We start from the raw sequence: 14496 nt of genomic DNA, 5'->3' as shown, positions 1-14496 counted from the left end.
AAGATAAGGTTAAAGCCAGGAATCCAGAGGAAACCTCATTCTTAGTAGAGGAACCGGCAATGGGAGTCTAAGTGCTGGAGTCAACCTCAGTTCTTACTTGTCCCTTTTTCTCTTCTCTTTTCTTAGAAGCCTCAGCAATTCCTGATGATTTTAGCCATCACCTAACATGCCAGTGTTCCTCATATCTGTCTCTTCAGTTCTGCACTCTCAGTGCCTCGGGTATACATAAAACACCACAGATACATATTAAGGTTCAATGGCCTTTTTATCCACCTGTGTGTTCCCACATCCAATTTTCTGGGACCTGTTTTCTGGGACCTTCTGCCTGTTCTTCACCCAGGCACAGACCTTTCTCAGCCCCTGCTTGGACCAGGAAGAATCTCTTGGCTGTGTCCTCTGTCTGTAGTAGTTTGTTGTTCCATCCATTAACCATTCCATTGCTAAACAGGTATTCCTTTATTATGTTACTTCTTGGCTCACAACATTTTTGGTGAATTTCTATTGTTTGTCCAATCAAGACTAAATTCTTTTGTCTAAGTTTTATTCTTTCACAGTAAGGCCCCATGTTATAAAATTTTCCTTTAAAATAGCTGAAATCCCTCACATGTAGCAGGGATACCATTTCGTCTGTTCTGTGAGTGAGAACATCTGGTCAACATTTACTGTAACAGCCTTTAGGAGGCACGAAGATCCTTTGTTAAATAGAACACAGAACTCTGAAAGGTCATCGCAGTTCTCTCTATGAACGTCTTGTAAATCTGATGGATTTAACTTACCCCAAATACCTCCAGAGTTACAAAAGGTGTGCTTCAAGTATCTGTTAGTATCCTACCAACTTCTTCAAACTATGAAGCTCTTACCCTAAATCCTGGTGTTCTATATTCCTGATCTTCCCGCCTTCCTATTATAGGGCACAGTTCAATTCCTGGGCTACTACAGCTTCTCTAGAGAGAAAGAAAATTCCCACATAGTCTAAACTGTCTACTGGGAAGGAAGAAGGGCTGCGCAGATGTGAAAACAGCCCTCATGCTACTGGGAGAGTCCTGTCTTTTAGTAACTTCTCTGTTTTCCCTACCCTTCTCTTTTTGTAACTAATAAGACAAGAATAATAGATAAGATAGATAAGTTGGGAAGTGGCAGAGGCCTCTCTGGACATATCTCTGAAGTGACTTGCACACCTAACTCCACTGTAACCCACACCGCTTAACATGGCTCAGCGTACATGTGTGTGGCCACTGCTCTCTGAAACCCGCTCTGCCCTCCTCCATTCTGGCTGCTTGCACCACCTCCATGAATGGTATCATCTCTACATTGTCTTTGGGAAGACTAATTTGTCATCTGCTTTTGCAAATAAAGAATTACAAGGGAAATCAATAGAACAAAAATGAAGACTCAGAAATAATGAATCAGAGAAAATGAACAGCTATGATATTTAATACTATCTTTTATGAAGCAGAAGATGAAATGAAATAGTTTTTACTTCAAACTGTTAATTATGACCTTCTGTATCCTTCCTTTGATTTTCTTCTAAATACAGGAATCTTTTGTTGGCTAAATCCCAGCATTTTTTTTTTAACCCCTGGGCCAACTTTTTGGCTTGCTTGGGAACAGCTGCCAGTATTTCTTTTTGCTGCCAGTCAGTCAAAAAATGTGCTCACGTTGGAGGCCTGGCTCCATCCCACCCAGGGTGCTGAATGCATTAACTTTCACACACAGTCTTTGCCAGGCTGCACACAGAAGTCCATCTCAGACAGTAAAGCTCACTGAATCATCAGCTCGCTTGGAGTTGGTGCCAATGTCGGTTAGAGAGACTGTCAACATATTTTAGGAGTCTATGTCAAAATGATAAATTTTACTATATGCACCAAGTTAATAGAAAAAAGAACACTTCTGAAATATCAGGAAACCCCAAGTGCCATTATTTAACTGCTCCACTCTTGAAAGCACAAACAACCCAACCCTTAATCTAGCCTGTGATTTGGTTAAAAACCAAAACAAAAAAGAATATAAACATAAGGTATTAACTGTTTACTGCCAACAATTTTATTTTACTTGCTTTGTGCTTCTAAGGGCAGTTTTTTCTACTGACATCCACACACCACTCCAATGCCTGGATCTGATCCATTTTATTAAGAAATTCCGGAATCAATTTCCTGGTTTACAGCGTGTCCAACCAAGAATCCAGGTGTTCTCACCCTAAGAAGGGTATCTTTCAAAAGCTGTCTGCTTGTACAATTGCACACCCAACAGAAATGTCATGGACAATAAGACTATACTTTCAGGGATCATTTCTATAGTTTGTTACTAGAAATGTCATGGATACCCCAACAATAGAGCTGCAACCTGAAGCAGTTTGGTGACATTCCAACTTTTTGAATGGAATGTGAATCCATTAAGATTATTAGGTAACTTTGCTGATATCCTCCAATTTGTGCCAAGTGTTAAAGCTGCCAAAGAAAAGACAGAATAAAAACTGACTCTTGGATCCCAGCTCTGAATATTTTGGTGTAGAAACTGTATTTTCTTGTAACTCATTTAAAAAACATACCATGATTTCACTGTTTTAATTGCAATCTCAGTTTTCAGGAAGCAAAGAGAAACAAGATACATAATCGATGTTTCTCTTCCGTTCGGCTTTCAGCCTAAATGGTCCTGTGCTTTTATTGGCAACGCAGGGCAGGTAATAACAGTGAACAAGAAATCTATTCTAAGAAGAACTGGCTCAAGTGAAGTACCACTACATCATGAGTGACTCAACCATCTCCTCAAGAGTGATTTACTCTGCAACGATGAAGCCATGCTAATTGGACAATGGCCTGCTGCCAGCTCATGTTGGCATGACCTACAATACCCTTGGCTGACTGCCATTATGTTTCTCTAGCACACTTTTTTTTTTTTTGGTAATCTGGATGCGAAGTGGAAATAATTTTTAAAAACTCTCCCAAGTGCTATTTAACTTCTTATCATGAATTAAAAGTTTAATTAAGAACCCTGCTAAAGGCTCAGGTTCTATGATTAAATATGACAAAATAATAGTTATGATTACTGATCAAGTGGGGAACTTTACAGCTCTGAACTTTGTCTTTAAAGCTATTATTAATTTTAATTGAAATAGCTAAGAGACTCCATAATAGGGGAAAGAAAGAATCGTAAGGGACATTTAATTCACATATACAGAGAGTTTTAAAATGACTAGGTATGCTGGTAACTAAGTTTATAAAATGTAATGCAAACAACTTTACTGTCAAAGGCTTTGTTTAAATCCATTTAAAAATGTTAACCACTGGGGTCATCGCATACAGGAATAAATAGGTAGAGTGAAAAGAATCCTTAAACTGGCTTTGAAATCAGGTCACTTAAAAATAATTTTTAAATATGTCTTAGTTTTTGTCAACTCAACTCCTTCTACTATGCCAAAATAGGAGCGTGTTTCTGCTAAGTTTCTTTAAATAGGACTTACTGGCCTTATGATTTAAAAAATGTAAGAGGTTTGGAAACAGCTTATGCATTTCAGTTTTAAAATTAGCTATTGCTGTGGCTATTTTCACACCAGATTTCCCTCCCTCTGTATCAGCACCATTGAGCAGCCTCTGGAGATGGGATCACAATAGTATTTGCTCTCCTTTTCATGGCTTTGCTTTATTACATCTCCATTTGAGACTGAGGCCCAGATTTCAGGGCTGGAAGTCACCTTTACGTTACTATAAATAAGTTCTGCCTTTAGGCATTTCAAATTATCAGTATGATTCTAGGACTTGAAAACTTCTTACTTGCCAGCAAGTAGTTACCTGGAATATTTTGACTTATTATTTATTTGCTTTTGTTTCATCTGCTGCCAAGTCTCACTAACGCAACTTGGAAAATTGCACCACAGCTTTTAATGAGGATTCTGAGGTAAGAGCCATTTCATCAGAGAAGACTCTGCTTTCCTTTTATGGGAATAACACCACCTCCTGTTTATATAGCACCATCCTTCCAAGAAGTGTAACATACCACATTTCATTAATCTGAACAGCAGCCCCACAAGTCAAGCTGGAAACCAGTATTGCTACTCCCTACAAACTCCTATTGACACTGAGGTCATTAAGCGCAGGTATTTTCTTCAAAATCCCCAAATCTTCTGAAATGGAGAGCAATATGCTGAATCTTCTATGATTTGCGTGTGTTCTAGGCTAGCAAACAGCCCTGTAGTTCTACAGCTCTTTAACCGTCATCTCCTGTGGACTCTTGTAACACCATTTCTGAAAAGTACGTGGATTCATGAAGATGAGTGTGAGAAGTGAGCTCTCTCCTCTTGTGAAATTCTATGATTCTTCTGTTTCCTGACTGGAGTGACTTCCATCTCCGTGGCCTTTCCCTACCTCTCAAACCAAACATCTCTCCTCTCTTTCTGACTGGTACGATTTATTCTGTCCCTCTGGCAGGAACCTAAAAAGTTCATGGGCTGTGAACCTACAGCATAGGGCCAGACCTCAGAGATTATCCAGTTTAACTCCATAAGGATATGCCTTGCTTAGTTGAGTCTGCTCACTTGGTCAGTAGATCCCATCCTCTTTCAAGTACCTAAAGCATCTGTTTAGCAGTTGGTCTTTTGTCTCCTATATTACTAAGTTTTCTCTCTCTTTTGCAACATTCTCATCAGCCCCAAATATTAGTCAGGATGGGCGAGGCTCTGCTGAGGAAACAAACACAAAATCTTAATGGCTTAACATAAGGGTTTATTTCTCATTCATGTCAGAGTCTGATTTGAGTCAGATGGATCTTCTCCAACAGTGACTCAGGGATATGGGCTACAGTTCCAACATTTTGGAGTTCCTGGAGTTCTTTGACACCAGTTAAACAGATGGAAAAGAACATGAAGAACTCATACCTACTTTTAACTGTCTCAGACCAGAAGTGACCCATGACTTCTACTCATATGTCTTTGGCTGCCTCTAGTTACATAGCACTACTGATTGTAAATTTGGTCTTCCTATGTGTCAGGGAAAGAAAGGAAAATTGGCTGATCATCTTTACCACAGAATGCAAACATGATGGATTTTCTTTGTACTTCAAACAAACAAACAAACAAACAAACAAACAAACATCAAATAAAACCCTTGACACCATTTACCTCCAGCTGCTGGCCCGTTACTCTGCTCCCTTTAACTAGAAAGGCCTAAAAAATGTAGCCTACATTAGCTTTTTCAAATTTCTCCCTTCGCATTCTCTTTAGAACACAATCACATTGGACTTTGATCCCACTGCGCTCCCAAAAGTGCTCCACGAAATCACAAATGGCTTCCATACTGCTAGATGGTCAATTTTCAGCCTTCATTTTAGCTGACTACTGGCATCATTTGACAAAGTTGATTACTCTCTCCTCCTTGAAATGTTTTCTTTATCTGGCTTCCAGCATATTATATATTTCTGCTTTTCTTTCTATCTCAATGGTTATTCCTTCTTGGTCTACTGTGCTGACTCCTCTTTATTACTCTGACTTCTTAATTCTAGAAAGCCTCAAGGTTCAATCCTGGGAACTCTTTTTTTCCCTTCTCTACCTACACTTATTCCCTTGCTGTGGTGATTGTATTTTGTCTTGTGGCTTTCAATATCACCAACAATCTGGTGTTAAAACTTTTATCTCTAGGCTGGAGTCGTCCCATGAATTCCAATCATGTATATCCTACTGTGTACTAGACATCTCTACTTTGATGTTAACATACATATCAAACTTAATGTGTATGAAGTAGATCTCCTATTACCATTCCTACCACCTGAAACCTATTCCTTCTAGTATTTACCAATCCCAGTTAATGGCAACTCCATTCTTCCAAAAGCTCAGAACCCAAACCTTGGAATTATCTTTAACTCCTCTCTTTTTCTTCTATCCTATATCCATTTTATAAGGGAATCCCATAATCTCTTCCTTAAAAATATCACCATAATCTGAGATGGATCATCACTCTACTGCTATCATTGTGATCTAAGCAACTGTGTTGTGCCTGGGTTGTTGCCTTAGCATCTTGCTTTTTGCCTTTGCCCTCTCTTTTAATCTATTTTCATATAGCAGTCAAAATGATCTTTTCCTGTGAAACCCTCCAACTCATTCCAAGGAAAGGTGATGTGTCCAGAAGGTGCACAACCTGGCCCTGTTACTGGACAGTCCTCCTCCCACTCTATCACTTGCTACCCTGTTGCTTTGTGTCAATTATGCCAAGTGCATTCCAGCCTCTGGGCCTTTCCTTTGCTCTTCCTTCTGTCTAGATCACCTAGATGTCAGCATGGTTGGCTCCCTCACCTCCTTCAAGTCTCTACTCAAAGTTATCCCTTCAAAAAAGTCTTTTTTTTTGGCCATCTTCATCTATCTATCTATCTATCTATCTATCTATCTATCTATTCATCCATCTATCTATTATCTACGTACCCACCTACCTATCTATCTACTCACTGAGTAGAGTTGACACCCAATGTTGCATTAGTTTCAGGTATACAACATGATGATTCAACACGTTTATACATTATTCTATGTTCATCACAGGTGTGGCTACCACCCGTCATAATACAATGCTATTGCAATGTCATTGTTGACCACTGTATTTAAAACTGCAGTGCTCTGACACTCCTTAACACCCTTCTGTTTTATCTTCCTCAGTAGTATCTAACCAAGTGCATATTATATTTATTTATTTTCTGTCTCTCTTTCTTCTCCCCCACTGGAATATAAACTCAGTTTTGTTCACTAGGTTCACCCAATAGCTAGACTAGTGCTTCCTGGTAAATAATAGGGCCTTGATAAATATTTGTTGAATGAATAAAAAAATGTGTGGAAACAGAAGCCCAAGGAGGCTGACTAGCTTGGTCAAGATCTTATGTGAAGTTTGTGCCAAGGTTCAGACTGTGGTTTTTCCAGATCCTAATGGCTAATGTTGTTTAAATCTGAAATTTTTCCTATTATTCTTATTCAGAGTTTTGTCTACGTGGTGAATGGGGTGAGGCCATAGGGCTGGCTCTGTGCTCTGGGGTGGATGAGTGTTTTGTTCTTTTTATCCTGGTCAAATACCTCAATTACTATTTCCCATTATTCTCACCTCCCCCAAAGTTACAGTCAGACTAAGAATGCCGTTGGCATCCTGTGCTACAGTGTTAAGTACTTTCTGTAGTATTACATACTAAAAAGACTGTCCAGAGATAATCATGACTATCTTATTGCTTCTTTAAAAGACTGGACTAAGCCATCCAAGAGACATTCACAGCTTTCATCTCCTCTAAAAACTTTCAGACAAGAAGATTCCATAATTTCCTTATTGGTCTCTGTGCTTGGCAATACTACTGCAAGAACATTCTTTATTGTGCCCTGCGGTTAAGACTTAACAAATGCTTTTGCTTCAGAATCCTTCTGGGTCAGTTTTCCTTTTTGTTTAGCACTGAAAAAATGAGATCTGCCCTAAAATGTTGAGAGGGAGGGAGGGGGGGAAGGAAGGAGAGAGAGAGAGAGAGAGAGACAAGTGAAAGAGATGGCAAAAGACAGAGACGGAAAGTGAATAAACCAAAGTTTGAAATATATTTATACCTAGGAAAGCATATGGTCCACTTGAAAGGGCATACTGACCTCCACCCAATAGCTATTCTCTGCATGAACACTTCCTCTTCTCTAGAAGGTGAAAGACCATGGGTAGTAAGCCCAAAGAAAAGTGCTGGAGTTTTGGCAATAACCCTTTTCCCTTCCCTTGTTTTAAAAATATTTATTTTTCACAAATAAAAATTATATATACTTCAGGTATATAATGTGATATTTATACACACACACACACACACAGTGAAATGATCACCATAATCAAACTAATTAACATATTTGCCACCTCCCATGGTTATCATTTGTGTGTATATACGTATATATGTGTGTAGTTAGAACAATTGAGACCTATTCTCTTAGCAAATTTCAATTATACAATACATTATTATTAACCAGTCACTATGCTATATATTAGGGTTCCCGAACTTAAACATCTTATAACTGAAAGTCTGTATCCTTTGATCAATATTTCCACTTTTGCCCTCCCACCTCCCCAAGCTTCTGGTAACCACCATTTACTCTCTGTTACTATTCTTTGACTTTTTTTAGATGCCACATATGTGAGATCCTGCAATATTTGTCTTTCTATGTGTGGCTTTCACTTAGCATAATGTCCTCCAGTTTTACTCATGTTGCTGCAAACAGCAGGATTTCTTTCCTTTTTGAAACTGAGTAAGACTCACACACACCACCTTCTCTTTATCCAGTCATCTGTCAACAGACAAGTTGTTTTCACAACTTGACTATTGTGAATAATGCTGCAGTGAACATGGGAGTGCAGGTATCTCCTTGAGATAGTGATTATATTTCTTTCAGGTATATATCCAAAAATGGGATTGCTGGGTCACATTGTAGTCCTATTTTTAGTTTTTTGAGGAACCTCCATCCTATTTTCCACAGTGACTGCACCAATTCACATTTCCATCAGTAGTGCAAAAGGGTTCCCTTTTCTCCACATCCTTTGATAAAAGACCTTGGCAATAACCTCTTAACAGCTGCTCTTCCTCTAGCATTCTGGGAGGGAGCCAAGCAGCCCCATAGGATGGGGTTGATATGCAAACCCACAGTGGGCTCCATGTCTTCAAAGGAAGCACACCCCAGCCTTGCCCTTTGTACTTGACATGCCATAAGACTGAACTTCATGACTGTGATGCCATCCAGCATGGTTGGCATCCAGTCTAAAATGGTCTCCATGACCGCAGCTAAGGAGGTGTTTGTTGAGCCAACTTTAATATTAATGAATAGTGGAGTAATGGTCTTGCAATGTTTGGCACATCGACCACTTTCTGTTCATTTCTAAGCACAAAATACACTTACTAATTATAAATTAAATGATCTGTTTTATTATTTAACAAAAGTACTAAGTACAATGCCTTATGTTCTATTATTTGCTGATACACATTCTTGGGTGTTTTTCAAAAGGGAGCCAACACTCAAGTCATGTAAACTCTGGGGACTATGTGTCATTCCATTTTTAGAAAAAAAAAAAAAAAAAAAAACAGAAAAGAAAAAAAGAAGAGCAAGACATTTCAATTACTTCTTGACTTCCAGAAGGAGGCTTCTATTTTTGTTGTTCATCCTTTTAGTTTAGAGTATATACTGGGCACTGAGAGTGGCTCTAATTTGCTATAATCACATTGCCTATCGGAGTCAGGATTTTGGGGCAAAACCGCACAACTGGACAACCAGGGACCACAGCTGGCTTTGGCCTAGACTGACCGTGCAGGGGAGTGGGAGGCATTGCAGTATGTATCTGGAAGTTTCACAGTCCAAGAAAGAGCTTTCAAATGCAGCCATGAGGGACCCCTGAGAAGCACAGAGGCTGGCTGGCCAGGAAGTGTAAGGTGGGCCAAGTGTGAAGAACCCTGGGAGAGACCAGAAGTTGATTTGAACTTGGTGACAGGAATATGATGAGGTTTAAAAATTTCTGAGGAGCTAATAAAAAAATTTTTAAAAAATGTTTATTGACTTTTGACAGAGCGAGACTGAGCATGAGTGGGCGGGGCTGAGAGAGAAGGAGACACAGAAGAGGAGAAGCAGGCTCCAGGTTCTGAGCTGTCAGCACACAGCCTAATGTGGGGTGTGAACCCACAAACTGTGAAATCATGACCTGAGCCAAAGTTGGACACTTAACCAACTGAGCCACCCAGGTGCCCCTCAAATGTTTTTTTCTTACATCATATGAACCAAATGCCAATTAGTTCTAAGCAACTACTTTCCACTTTTCAAGGTAATGTTTAAGATGTTTGCTTATTCACTACTTAATTCAAATTCTTAAAAAAAATTTTTTTTAATGTTTTATTTATTTCTGAGAGAGAGAGAGAGACAGCATGAGCAGGGGAGGGTCAGAGACAGAGGGAGACACAGAATCCAAAACAGGCTCCAGGCTCCGAGCTAGCTGTTAGCACAGAGCCCGACACGGAGCTTGAACCCACAAACCGTGAGATCATAGCCTGAGTCGAAGTCGGACACTTAACCGACTGAGCCATCCAGGTGCTCTTTAATTCAAATTCTAAAGTCATCCACTGAGCTAAGTGGACAATGACTATAGAGCCTGTAAGGACATTTCAGTGTGCAGATAGGAAAGGAAAACAATGCTTAGCCCTTGGGGCCGCAGGAGGGTGCTCTGAGCAGAGGGAGTGGGCTCTTTTGGAAGGAGGCCTTAGGAACAATTATAGACCCACAAAGGAAAATGCCAACTGTGGTTGGCCTGCCTGCCCCATCAGCAAGATAATCAAAGCTGGGTTACTGATAATATGAATTCATGTTTCATAGGAAGGGAAAAAAAATCTAGTTATATTTAAAGGTTTCAGGTACATGAGCAACCTGAAGGTTTTAATGGTTTTGAAATATAGATAATGTAGAAATAGCAATCATTTTACATGACTAAGAAGAAAGAAAATAACACACAGCAATTCTCACTTAGCTGGAATACAAATAATCAAAAAGGCCAAACAGCAGATTTTTGTGTGATGCCTATACAATGTGCCTCTTGCTTTAAAGAGTCCTTAATACCAAGGAAATAAGTGATTATCAGAGAGTTGATCTAAAGAAAGTTATGCCATATGCATTTATATCCTGATTTCCTTTAAATTTTACTGACTTGTTGTTGTATTATGATAAATAATGCAAAGATTTCAGAGTGTGAGGGGTTTTTATGGGTAGTAACTGGGGCTCAGAGAGGTTAACTGACTAGATCAGGATCCCACAGCTAACCGGGGGCAGGCCAGGGCTTTGGGCACGCGGTCAAGGAAGTCTCAAGACGGCACCAATAGTCAATGAAGAGAGACTAAATTACATAAAATATGACTTTCATTGATAAATATATTTTAACATAACCTACTTTTTTTGAAAATCAGTAAAAAACATAAATGAAGTAGCTCTCAAAAAGATACAGGTAATAAATAAATTATAAGCTTCACCCTCTCTCCTAGACCATTCTGGATTATTGGAAGTTTCCCAAATATTTGCAAGGAATTTCAGAGTTTGAAAAAATTGCAAAGTCGTTCTTGGTGCCAAAGGGTCTCACATTTGATGAATGCCTACTATGGGATAGAGACCATGCTGAGAAATTTTATGTTTATCATCTCACCTAATGACAGGGTAAATATTCTTCCATTGATGTGTATGAGGAAAATCCAGCTCAGGATCACACCATTCCTTGGCCTTCCTTCACTTGGTACATAAGCTTCCCTCCCCACACTGGTCCTAATTACCAATTTTCCTTTTGCTTCTAGCACTGGGATCTTTCTTTCTTTCTTTCTTTCTTTTTTTTTTTTCAAATAGTTTATTGTCAAATTAGTTTCCACATAACACCCAGTGCTCATCCCCACAAGTGCCCTCCTCCATGCCCATCCCTCCTCCCCCCTACATCCATCAGTTCTTAGTTTTTGTCAGCATTCAAGAGTCTCTCATGGTTTGCCTCTCTCCCTTTCCCCCACCATTTCCCCCCTTCTTCTCCCCCTTGGTCCTCCGTCAAGTTCCTCCTAATCCTCCTATATGTGCAAACATATGGTATTTGTCCCTCTCTGCCTGACTTATTTCACTCAGCATAACACCCTCAAGGTCCATCCATGTTGCTACACATGCCAGATTTCATTGTTTCTCATTGCCATGTAGTATTCCATGGTATAGATAAACCACATCTTCTTGATCCATTCATCCGTTGATGGACACTTAGGCTCTTTCCATGTTTTGGCTATTGTTGAGAGTGCTGCTATGAACATTGGGGTACATGTGCTCCTATGCCTCAGCATTTCTATATCCCTTAGGTAAATTCCTAGCAGCTAGCACTGGGATCTTTCTACTTTTCTACTTCTTAGGGGTATGAAGAGTGGTACTGGAGCCTTTCATGTGGGTACACAAAAAAAGAATACTAAAGTGAAAATGTTGAGCACTTACGTAGTCCTCACTATCAGCTGGCCACTCTCCTGCTCTGCAGGGTTAACAGAAGATGTTTAACAAGGGACTGGATCTGGTGATGCCCCCACCCCCAGCCCCCATGACTTGTTTGCATATTTGTATCTTATGTTGAATTTGGATGCCTTTTTGTGGAGCAGGTGTTTGCCCCCACTTCCTAGTGTCTTATACACAACTTGCTTTATTGATTTATATTTATTTATTTGTATTATTTTCCAGGCCTCTGGAGGCATTTGGGTTTGTGAGCCCTGGGACTTAAGGCTAGTTGTACTCATTGGCACCTCACATCAGGGACATGGGGTCTCTGGTTTCTTTCAGAGTTGCTGTGAAAAGCTGCTCAGTTGCTGTGGGTCACTGCACAACCCTGGGGCTCTGTTCGCATACACCGTGGATTTGAGTTGTACCTCTGGAAGTGGTGCATGCACAGCCTGCACATTTGTTGGTGGTGGCCCTAGTGGTACACACTGTGTAGAAAAAGATTCTGGACCTGTAAGGCTGTTCAGTGTTACCCTTGGTCCCATGTATATGAAGGGGAGTTAAAATGATGGAGGCAGAGGGGTACTTGGGTGGCTCAGCTAGTTGAGTGACCAACTTTGGCTCAGGTCATGATCTCATTGTTTGTGGGTTTGAATCCCACATCAGGCTTTGTGCTGACAGAGTGGAGCCTGCTTTGGATGCTCTGTTTCCTTCTCTCTCTCTGCCCCTCCCCTACTTGTGCATGTACATGCACATACTCTCTCTCAAAAATAAATAAACATTAAAAAAAAACCCAACAAGGGGACTCAGTCGGACCATGTCCAAGTTATTCCTACAAAAATATTATTTTTAAAAAGACGACGGAAATAGAGGAACTATATACACAGTTCAAAGGGTGACCAATTTAATATTCTGTCATTACGTAGCCCATCTTTTGAGTTCATCCAGCTTAGACTATCCAACTGAATGAATGTCAGCTCTCAACAGGATGAGCACTGGGTGTTATATGGAAACCAACTTGACAATAAACTAAGAAAGAAAAAAAGAAAAGAACGAGTCCAGCTACTGGCGTCCCTAAAGTACAGACATAACTTTGCTCACTGAAGTAATTAAGAAATATGAGTAGGGTACTTTCAACAATGGTGAGAAAAGCAAGTTTACACTTCTCAGAATCCTACTATATTAGCTGTGAAAATTACTGATTGCTTTAACGTTTCCCCCAAGCAAGGAAGATGCTGTGAATACTTTCATTCTTTTACTCTCAAGGGAAATCAAGTGCTCCTTCAAACCATTTGAAAGAGAAAAATCGTAGCCACAGTCCCAGTGACTCAGATCCCACATGTAGGACTGTAACAAACTTTGGCTATAACTACTCAAAACCTGAAGAGTAAGTGAACTAGAAACTATGAATGACTGTGATGTTCAGTTCCCTTAAATAAAGACACTCTGCTCCGATTCATGCCTCTGAGATCTTAAATGCATCAAATAGAAACTGGCTATGCCAGAAACCTAACAGTGTTGGTGACTTGGACATCAGCCATTGAGCAGGAATGTGAGCCAGGGTCCACCTTCCAGCTCCTACTTAGCTAACTGTCTCCAAGTTAGTAAGCCTCCATGAGCAGCCACGCAAACAAACCAAACTACTGTACCTCCTCAGGCAAGCTGACCACCAAGTCATTTTTCGTCTGTCCAACCAGCGCCTGCCAGAAGTATTCACTGCATGCGGCCAGCACAGCCCGGTGGGCCCGGAACTCCTTCCTTTCCACAATCAGAGTCACGTCACAGAGAATATCCTTTTTACGCTGGTCATTGAGGCCCAGGAGGATGTTGGTGCAGTGGACTGTGGACTCATACACATACATGGGGGAGTCAGGCTTCTCATCCACAGACATGCCGTTCACACCCTGAAAGAAAGAAAGGCTGCATCAGCATAGCTACCTGAGTCAGATACAGAAGGTGAGAAGAACATCATAGTTCCTGTGTCCCACTGCCATGAGCTGGGCAAAAGGAGAATTGTCCATTAGTATATTCATGATCAGCACAGTGAGCTCACAAAACATATCTGGAAAGTCACATTCAGAGGCTGACTTTTATACTTTCCACTTACTGGATCCTTTTACATTATGGAAAACAAAGCCGAATCTCTTAATAAAACACCTTAAAAACACTTAAAACATCTATGCATTCTAAAACTTGGTAGTTTTGATTTTGTTAGCCAACTGAAAAGGAACTTCCACATATACATAGTCCCAATTCAAGTATTAATTGAGCTTTGTGTCAAGGGGAAATGAATCATTTTAAAGTATCTGCAATGCTCTCTTGATGAAAGTACATGTAAGTTCCTAGGTTGACATTTGGCTAAGATCCCAAGCAGAATAATAAACAATTTAACAAGTGAGGTAAACTGTATGTGTACTAAAGAGTAGATATAGCCAGCTATTGCAACTACCCTCTGTCACTTCAAGACAAAGCACAACCAACATCACACTATTATTGCTCATGAAAAGCTCTCGAAAAGAATTCTGCTGTCATTATCCCAGCAGATT

General features: G+C 40.1%; 1 protein-coding gene and 1 pseudogene across 1 annotated transcript in view; one reads left to right on the top strand and one right to left on the bottom strand.

The window, feature by feature from the left end:
• Positions 1-14496, bottom strand: part of BACH2 (BTB domain and CNC homolog 2) — a 139278-nt gene that overhangs the window by 62856 nt on the left and 61926 nt on the right. Inside the window, exon 2 of the mRNA XM_039232162.1 lies at positions 13600-13854. Within this exon, the coding sequence (XP_039088093.1) occupies positions 13600-13842 (243 nt within the window). The 5' untranslated portion in view covers positions 13843-13854. The remainder of the gene's footprint in view (positions 1-13599; positions 13855-14496) is intronic.
• On the top strand, positions 2267-2353 carry LOC120231895 (annotated as a pseudogene).

The sequence above is a fragment of the Hyaena hyaena genome, unplaced genomic scaffold (assembly GCF_003009895.1).
Source record: "Hyaena hyaena isolate Hyena2069 unplaced genomic scaffold, ASM300989v1 scaffold_66, whole genome shotgun sequence".
NCBI lineage: Eukaryota > Metazoa > Chordata > Mammalia > Carnivora > Hyaenidae > Hyaena > Hyaena hyaena.
This window is presented reverse-complemented; position numbering and strand designations above follow the sequence as displayed.